Source organism: Vicia villosa, linkage group LG7 (genome assembly GCF_029867415.1).
Source record: "Vicia villosa cultivar HV-30 ecotype Madison, WI linkage group LG7, Vvil1.0, whole genome shotgun sequence".
NCBI classification, from domain to species: Eukaryota; Viridiplantae; Streptophyta; class Magnoliopsida; order Fabales; family Fabaceae; genus Vicia; species Vicia villosa.
The window spans coordinates 115,019,805-115,030,214 of NC_081186.1; the positions used below are offsets into that span (position 1 = coordinate 115,019,805).

Genomic DNA, 10,410 nt, shown 5'->3' on the forward strand with positions numbered 1-10,410 from the left:
AGTTAATTCAAAGACCACAGCTTCTAGATTTTTCTCAGATTCAGCTTTGTCATGGGAAGCTTTCTCATAGCGCCTTCTCCACCTTGCAATTTCTATGTCCGCTTGTTCCAACCTTTCATTGTGTGCAATTAAATCAAAGTTAACACTTAGAACTCCTTCGGTTGCTCGCTTCCTTTTATTCCTTTGTCTATCATTCTCTTCCTTAGCGGCTTGAAGCTCTTGGCTTTTCTCCTTAAGATCGAAGCGTAGTTGGCTTTTTTCGTTGGAAAGTCGATGTATATCAAGCTCTAATTTTTCCTTTTCCTTACGGGACGCCTCTAGGGCAGCCTTGATTCCTTCTATCTCTTCGATGGATAGAGAAATAGGATTAGGAGAATCGGGCTTGTACGCGGGATCCACAACAAAAGGTAGCAAAATCTTTCCAACTCTCTCTTGAACCCATCTAGTGTAAGGTTCCTTAGCAACAATATTCTTCGGTCCATAGTTCTTTGTTTGAACATGCTTCCAAGCTTGAATTATTTTCTTTAATGTCCTTGGTTCTCCTTTCCCATTGTCATGCAAAATTAATCCTTCCACTTGTTGATCGGAAGGCTCACAATCCATAGAATGACCCAATTGGCGCAATGCAAGCACGGGATTATAATTAATGCAACCCAAAGTTCCCATTAAAGGCACATTATTAAATTCTCCACATTTATAGATAATTCTTTCAGAATTTAATTTCCTTGCAAACCAAAAGATAGAATCCGCATTGAGAGCTCTTAGCTTTTGAGACCATTCATGCCTAGTCAAATCTTTGATTAAATAGCTAGCCTTGTAAAGATGAGAAGTCAACCAAGAGTACAATAAATGAAGACAACAAGATATCGCTCCCCTTTTCTTTTCATACCGATCATGGATAGTATAGTAAATATTGGCAAGAATAGTAGGAGTTGGATCCTCATTTGAATTTCTGAAGGAAATGAAGACATGGATAGCAGCATCATCAACATATTCCGCCTTATTAGGCAATAAAACAACACCAAAAATTAAAAGAGCTAAAAAATGTCCACAAATGTCCCATTGTTTCTTTTGAGCATAAGACATAGCTTGAGCTTCTAAATAAGTTCTTTTAATTCCTTGTATTCTTCCATCAGTTTTGTGATTAGCTTCTAAATCCGCAACGGGTACTTCCAAAGCTTTGGCCAAATCAGACATTTCAACCCTCTTTCCAGCACCTGTATAGAATACCTTTTTTATCCTTGAAAACCCAAGCATAGCATCCATCTCCTCCAAAGTAGGAGCCAACTGAAAATCCTGAAAAGTGAAACATCTAAGCGGCGGATCATAAAACTGGATCAAAGCGGTGATTGCTTCTTCTTGAACCTTAACATTGAGCAAATCCAGAATATCCCCATAACGGCCTTCAAACCTGTTCAAAGCATTTGATGACATTTTATCCCTTATGTTTCTCAATTTCTTGATGTCAGGCACTGAGACGGTGAGGTGGACAATAGGCTTCTTAGCATTCATTTTTCCTGAATTTTCACCAAAAAGAATTATTATTATTTTTTTATTCACCTTTTTTTTCTCCTTTTTTTTTACCTGTGGATAAGACATGATAAAAATATGCATATGATGTATGATGCATGCAAATAATTATACAAAAGGAACAACACAATATTATAATAATAATAAGCACATATTCAGCATATAATCACATAGGCCCTAAGTTCATAGGTTCGACGTAACGGCTCGGGAGCCTACCCTTCCCATGGGAAAGTTCTAGAAGGTCTCATGGGATCATTCGTAGCCGCCGAGACTTTTTGTCTCTTTGGATTTTAGAACAACTCATTGGTCCATGAGGTTCGAATTTTAGGGGTTGGTTCCCAGAGAGATCAGCTAAATACCCAGTCCACCCCTCAACAAGGTCGAGCCTCGTATCAGAATTTTCCGAATATTTAACCCACTCTGAGTGGAATTATAATAAGACTCGTAGGCGATGTAATTCCCCTCTGGTCATTATTATAATTCCCACGCTTAGGCTTAACAACAGTAATATATAACCCAACAGTGCAAATTATATAATAATTAAACATTTAATGCAAATATGGCAAATAAACATTTAATAAAAAACAATAAATAAATAAATAAATAAATAAATAATTAAGCATTTATTATTAAAAGATGAACCTTCCCCCAAACCCTAAACGTGGCAAGTTTGCCAAACCCTAAAATGCGCCAAAAACCCTAAACCACAAACCTAAACCTAAACCCTCTCAAGCCTTAGGAGCATAATAATTCACCGTATGTGTTTCCCCAGCAGAGTCGCCAGCTGTAGCAACCTGCCCTAAAAATAAAGACTTTTTAGAGTCGCCACCTATTCTGAAGGGCGAATAGGAAACCCTACGCAGACATGAGATTCAGGGTAAGTTATTACAATCAGGTTGAGGGAAGGTGTTAGGCACCCTCAACCCTTTCCTAAAGGCTAACATTTAAAGATAGAGGTTTATGGCAAAAGATAAGGTTTATAGCTAATGAAATGAAAAGGGTAAAAATTAAGATTTAAAACTGAATTGAGATTTAAAGGGGGGGGGGGGGGGGGGGGGGGGGGGAATCGCCTTGGGAGCATTGTAGATAGACTCACACTTGAGAGAGATTGTTGAGAATAACAAGTGTGAGTTGGAAACTTTGAGAAACAAATAGTAAGGAGAAAGTCCCAAATTTCACTGTGGATTACGGATGACAATTTTTCTCATACCCAATGGGTATCCGTAAAAAATGTCCATAACGGGTTGGATAAAAACCTACAAAATGGATACGGATACAAGCACAGAAAATTACACATTAAAATAAGCGGGTATGGATGCGGGCACGAGTATGTTACTACACACTCCGCCCCATATCCGCTCTACATATTTATATAATGTCATTTAGATTATTATATAAAAATGTATGTTTATCAGTTTTTAAAAACTATATCGCTATTGAACTATTACATATTTTACTAAAAGTTTTTTTTATTTGTTAACTCAACAATAACATCCATAATTTTTTTAATATTGCTAAAAAAATTATTTGATATTTTGTAATTAATCGATTTAATTTTACAACAAATACGGGTAAATGGGTACGAATATGGGTATTGAGGTACCCATAGGGTACGAGTAAACGTTGGAGCCCGCGCGGGTATGGGCTCAGGTACGGGGATTTTTTTAAACCGCGACTATGGAGACAGGTATTGTAGTATCCTGCCTAAACATTTTCCATTGTCATCCTTATCTAACAATTAATGAGTTGTGTTTTAGGCTTTTTATGCTGGGTTTTAATAATTATAAATATGTATCTCTTCAGTCTTTTACAGTGTGGCAATATTAGGGTTTATAAGGTTAGGAACTTCTCAAGGAGAAACTTAGAAAGGTAAAAGTTTTGGGAAATCTTTGGTGTTATCTAAGTAGATTGAGAAATACTTCTAAATATTGGGTTTGACTGATTCATACATTGAGAGTTGGAGAGGCTGAGAAATACTTGGGTAGAAATTTTGGTTTTGTTCTTGGGTGCCTTCAAGGTTGTTCTTGAGAATTTTGAAGGCGAAAGCTATTTTCTTGTAACTCATATGTAACCTTTTGTAACAACTTTTCTAAGTATAGTAAATTGGAGAGCTTCTTTCTCCCCCAGAATAGATCTTTTGATCGAACTGGGTAAACAAACCTTTCATCTTTTCTTGCTTTATTCTAATATAATTTCTGCTTATTGATTATTATTGCTGAAGGCCATTTATTTTGGTGGCTACTATTCTTTGCCTCACATATCAAAGTGTTGATTAAAATTGAACATTGTCATTATCACAACAAGTGACGCCCACCATGGGGAAAAGGAGTCTTGGTTACAAGTGAGCACCACGGCTAAATGGAATATCACAAATTTTTTTGGAGACAATAACTTTAGGTTGTGAAAATTGAAGATGCAAACATTTTTTAACTCAAGAGAAACGTATTGAAACTTTGAAGGGTGGTGCATCAATGCTTGCACGCCTTAGTAAAGTAGAGAAGACCGAGATGGTGGATAAAGCTATGAGTGTCATTATCTTATGCCTTGGGGATAAAGTTTTAAGAGAAGTGGCCACAGAGCAGACTACTGCGTCGATATGGGCAAAACTTGAATAATTATATATGACCAAATCTTTAGCTCACAACTTGTGACTGAAATAACAACTCTATTCATTTCGAATGGTGGAGAAGAAATCCATAGTGGATCAGCTTACAAAATTTCACAAGATTATTGATCATCTTGAGAATATTGAAGTGAAGATTAATGATGGTGACAAGGCTTTACTCTTGTTATTAATTTATCATTAACGAGTGGAGGCTTTCAAGATTTGAGATCAAGGCGTTATGAATGCCTTAAGGCTGTTTCAGAAGTGTATAATGAATTTTGTAGAAAACAAGGGATAAAAATGCATGTGATTGCTGAGTTGTTATTGAGATTTTGGGGAAAGGCTGATGTCAAAGCAGCTTACTTGGTTGGTAGAGAATTTCTTCAAAGGAATAATAGTAAAAACCAATGGATAAACCTGTTAGAAAGTATAACGGAAAAAACTCAGTTTAAGACGGACTTTCCTATTGTGGATACTAGTAGTAGGGAGGGAACGAATACATAGATCTCTAATTATCACTTGACTAGTGATAAGGTATGGAGGGGGATTATAACATCTCTAAGGAACGATTATGATAGCTTAGGGTGTTATCCTTTGAATATTGCTGAAGGGTTGCAAGATACAAAAACATGGACCTTCAGGGATGTGTTCAAAAGCAGGTGGAGTCAATGATGGTTGTAAAATCATGCTTGTGGGCTTGCAAGATTACCTAGGAAGAAAAAGGTGAATGGAAACAAGTGGATGCATTTGGCGAGATCAAGGTTTAAGATATCTTGAACTTAATGAATATTGTTGAATAGAGTTTGAATATGATAGAGAGCAACAAGCTGGTTGATGGTTAAATTGGCTTTCCCGCAGTTTCAAGTTAAGGTGGAGATTGTTGAAGTATGGCTTAAAACCTCTGTTGATGAAGAGAAAGAAAACATATTTCGAGATTGCCAAAAATCCAAAAGTCAAAAAGCAACAAGAATGTCTAATTTAGACAGTTCATGGATTTTGGGTTTGACCGGTTCGATTTGCGAATCCATAATTTAATGTTTATATATATATATATATATATATATATATATATATATATATATATATATATATATATATATATATATATATATATATATATATATATATATATATATATATATATATATATATATATATATTAATTTTAAAATAGTCTAAATTAATACAAAATATATTATAAGATATTCATAATATTTTATTTTAATAATTAATTAATTGTGTTTTGAGCTTTGTATGTTCGGTATTTGTAATTATAAATATATATCTCTTTAGTGTAAATATATATTTATAATTACAAAAGAGATACTCCTAAAACACTAAAGAGATATATATTTGTAATTACTAAAGAGAGGGTGGAAATTTTTATTTAGACAATTGTCATAGGAAATAAGTAGCCCCGTACAATTTGAGTTCCTAGAACTTTCTTTAAGGAACACTTATCTCCTACCTCTATTTTTTAACAAATTTTAGTACACTCAAAGTCATCTTGGTAGTTCCAAAAAAAATCATGTCAAAAGCTGGAGTAGCAAGGAAAATAGGAAAAAAAAAATCTTGGAGGAACTTCAACCAGAAATCAAGTTTTAATTTTACTTCTCTTTTTGACTTTATAGATATACTAATAAAAAAGATCCTTGATCGCAAAAATAGCTTAAAGTTGACATAAGCACTTAAATTAATGTTTATAATGCAAAACTCAAAAAGAAGCAAGCACGTGGATTTCTGATTATTGATGGTGACTTTCAATAAATCACTCAAACATGGCTCTTCCTTTTACTTCCATATCTCTTCTCTCTCTTTTTCAACAAGTATTGGAGAAGCTTGATTGACCTCAAACATGAACAAGTACAATGAAACAAATCTAAAACACTTAAGGGGAGGTTCTAAATCTAATCATAAGAGAAGCTTGTTCTCCAAGAAAGCCAAAGTTACCACCACTGTGGTTGCTCTCTTTTGCTTAGTTGCTGCTTTCTGTTATTTTCCACCCTCCAATAATGTGAGTTATTATTATGCATTATCATAGCATGCAATTTTGAGTTATTATTTATAAAATTGTAACACAAGAAACTAATATGGCAATTATTTTTGAAGTACTTAATTTCAGGTGATTCCGTTCGAAATCAAAACCCTTCATGCATCGACATAATCAAACACGAAGAACAAGAATTTCCACTTAGATGCAGCAAAAGGAACAAGACAGAGAAACAAACATGTCCAAGAGACTACTTTCCTACAAAACATAACCCAACAAATCAAAATAGCAATGTTTGTCCCTCATACTTTAGATGGATCCATGAAGATCTAAAGCCATGGAGAGAACAAGGGATCACAAAGGAAATGTTGGAAGGAGCGAGAAGAACAGCACACTTTAAGATCGCGATTGTGGATGGAAAATTGTATGTGGAAAGGTATAGGAAATCATTTCATACGAGAGATGTGTTCACTTTGTGGAGTATTGTGCAACTTTTAAGGCTGTATCCTGGCAAGATACCTGATTTAGAACTAATGTTCGATTGCGAAGATAGACCTGTTATTCGGTCGGATAAGTTTCAAGGCCCAAATGCTTCGCCACCACCTTTGTTTGGATATTGTTCTGATCAATCGAGTTTGGATATCGTTTTTCCTGATTGGTCTTTCTGGGGATGGTAAGTGCGAAATTAACTTCACTTCTTTCTTAATTATATTTTTAAAACAATGTTTAAGTAATAGTGATATTTGGATAGGGCTGAGATAAATATAAAGCCATGGAATGGAATTTTGAGAGATATAAAAGAAGGAATTAAAAGGACCAAGTGGAAGGATAGAGTACCTTATGCTTATTGGAAAGGGAACCCTACTGTTGCTGCAACTAGGAAAGATCTTCTAAAATGCAATGTTACATCAGAAAATGATTGGAAGAATCACCTATACATACAAGTATTTTTCAATCAATTTTTCATTATTTTTTCCTTTGAATTCACTTCACAGGTAGATAGATATTAACTCATTTTATATATGTTTGTGTCATAGGATTGGAAGAAAGAAACTCATGAAGGTTACAAAGAGTCCAACTTAGGGAACCAATGCACACATAGGTACAAGATATACATAGAAGGAATTTCTTGGTCAGTTAGTGAGAAATACATTTTGGCATGTGATTCCATGACATTATATGTAAGACCAAATTACTATGATTTTTTCATAAGAGGCATGGTTCCATTACAACACTATTGGCCTATTCGAGACGATTCGAAATGCACCTCTCTTAAGTTTGCTGTGGAATGGGGCAACAGCCATGTTGATGAGGTATTTAATTTCTCTCTTTCATTGTGTTGACTATTTGAGTTTTAGTAACTAAGTAATGTTAAATGTTAAGAGTCCCACATCGGACAATATATGGCCTGAACATGTCTTTATGAGTGGGGGCAATCCTCACCTTACAAGCCGGTTTTGTAGGGTTGAGTTAGGCCTAACCACACTTCTTAACATGGTATCAAGAGCCTCGTTTAAGATTCGGTGGGCCACCTTCTATGGTTTCCGCTATCGGGCCACCCACCATTTATTTCCACGCTCCAGTTGTCTAGTCCTGGGCGTGAGGGGGTGTGTTAAGAGTCCCACATCGGACAATATATGGCCTGAACATGTCCTTATGAGTGGGGGCAATCCTCACCTTACAAGCCGGTTTTGTAGGGTTGAGTTAGGCCTAACCACACTTCTTAACATTAAATATCTTACATTCCCTACAATTTTCCTATTAGGCACAAGCAATAGGAGAGGCTGCTAGCAAATTCATGCAAGAGGACTTAGACATGAACAATATATATGATTATATGTTCCATCTTCTTAATGGATATGCAAAGCTTTTGAGGTTCAAACCAACTATACCTGTAGGAGCTGAGGAACTTTGTTCTGAAACAATGGCATGTGATTATAAAGGTACACATAGGAATTTCATGGAGGAGTCAATGGTGATGTTTCCTAGAGATTCATCTCCATGCATTATTCCTCCTCCATATGATTCTTTGACACTACAAGAAGTTTTAGAGAGAAAGGCTAATTCAACAAGACAGGTAGAAATTTGGGAAGATGAGTATTTGTTGCATAAAAATAATGGAAAACAATAGTACTGGCTTAGTGGTTACTTTTTGCATGTACCTATCAAGAGACTATGGTTGATGTGGAGTTGAGACTACCTTCTTTTTGAAAAAAATCCTTGATGAGTTTTACTATTAGAGAAGATTTCCTACATGGTAACTTGCAAAGACAATTGTGTTAATTTTTCTTTAAAAAATTTAAGTAATATTCTATTTAGTTTAAAAAGGTTAGTTGGCAAGTATGTAGTAACAAATTATTGTAATATTTTCGTAATTGTAAGGACACATGCCTATATTATGACCAAGAATCTAATGAATGAATAATTCATCATTTGCAAAAAAGAAAAAAAGGGTCTTCTCTCTAAAACAATTTCTTTTTATATAATTTCTGTTGGGAATGTTTATGAAAGTAAGAACACAACAATATCGTGAGTGAATTTTTTATAATGTATTAAATCAATGTGGATTATAAGTGTTCTCTACTTGAAAAAAGAGAAATGTGAAAGAACATTCTCCCATTCAAAGGGTGTCTGAGGATGATGTTTGTGTTCAGTCTTATGGGTCAGTCGGTTGGGTCAATCGGTTGTATTGGATTTTGTAACTTCATCTCACAGATGGATCTTATTAATTCCCTTGTTAGATAAGATCTTTACTTAGTTCCAACTGAATGGTGGAGTTGTTAGTAGGTTAGATAGGATCCTTGTGTCTAAGGTCTAGTGTGTGGTTTGGGCCCTATGATTCAGTGGGCGCTCTCTAGAGATATTTTCGATTATTGTCACATTCTCTCTATGCGAATCATTGTTGGGTCTCAAATCTTTTAGAATAAATAATCATTGGTTGGCCTATAATGCCCTTTTTGAAGTGGTCCATTTTAGTTGGGTCAATTTTATTTCGGTGTTTTAGAAAGCCTTTGTCCTTTAAGAGAAGCTTAAATATTTGAAAGGAATGTTGAAAGGTTGAAATAAGGAAGTCTTTGGTAACTTGTCTCATAGAATTGATACTTTAAGAGAAGATATAAATTTTTTAAACTTAAAAGGGGACCAAGGTGTCATTTAGCAATAAGAGTTAGCGGAGATAAAATGGGTCATTTATGATCTTTGGTCTCTCCTTGAAAATCATGAGTCTCTTTTGTTTAAAATGTCTAAGGCTAAATGGCTAAAGGAAGGAGATGTCAACATGAGTTTTTTTCATGCATGTGTTAAGACTTCACATGGAAGAAATTCAAAATTGGTGTTGCATGTTGGGGGAGTCTTGGTTGGAAGGAGTGGTTGAGACTATACAATATGTGACTAGGTTTTTTACACAACAATTTTTTGAACCATTTTTTTTATCGTCTTCAGTTGGATGGTGTATTTTTCCCATCTCTTTCCTTGGAGGATAATAGGGGGATTGACTCCCCCCTTCTTTCTTTAGAGATCAACTATGATATCTCCCATTGTAAAGGAAATAAGATCCATAGCCCTAATGGTTTTAATTTATGTTTCTTCAAAAACATTGGCCTCTCCTTTGGGGAGTGGGGATCTGATAACTATGTTTGAGCAGTTCCATTGCATGGAGTCTCTCCCTCATAGTTTTTCCTCCTACTTCGTCACTTTTATTCATAAGGTGGATTTTCCTATTAGTCTGGGGGACTTCTGTCCTATTTTCTTGGTTAGATCTCTCTATAAGTCGGTGGCGAAGGTTTTGGCCTCTGGAGAGTTTCGACTATAGATGTGATCTTTTCATAGGTTATGCCCACAAACCTTCTTACAAATAGATTAGAGTTTTACATCGGCTATCCTCCAAACTAAACACTAGATTTTACACCAACCTAATCTCAAAACCAACATAGAGCTTTTAAAACAGAGGTAGCTCATCAACCAAATAGATATTTTTATGGAAAATATCACAAACCAAATGAGAGACTAAGAGAAGCTCAAGAAACAAATGGAGATTTTCACAGATAATCTCATGAACCAAACGTGAGCTTTTACTGGCTAAGATCACAAACCAAACAGAGACTCCTCACATGAAATATTAAACAAGAGATAAATTCCTCTAGCACAAATGATAATAATAACTCAACGTCATAATACCCAAGAAATGTCTAACTGATATTTTCACTTTTAAAGCATTAAAAAAATTTAGTGAAAAAGAAAGAAATGAGAAGGAGGAGAATAGAAAGTACGAAAGTATATGAAAATA

At 35.1% G+C, this 10,410-nt stretch overlaps 1 protein-coding gene across 1 annotated transcript; it reads left to right on the forward strand.

The window, feature by feature from the left end:
* The first annotated feature begins 5,946 nt into the window (after positions 1–5,946).
* On the forward strand, positions 5,947–8,520 carry LOC131618339 (uncharacterized). Its single transcript, XM_058889583.1, has 5 exons — positions 5,947–6,149; positions 6,245–6,798; positions 6,877–7,069; positions 7,163–7,438; positions 7,891–8,520. The coding sequence occupies exons 1-5, from the start codon at positions 5,991–5,993 to the stop codon at positions 8,254–8,256; spliced, it is 1,548 nt and encodes a 515-aa protein (XP_058745566.1). The 5' UTR covers positions 5,947–5,990; the 3' UTR covers positions 8,257–8,520.
* Positions 8,521–10,410: the final 1,890 nt, after the last annotated feature.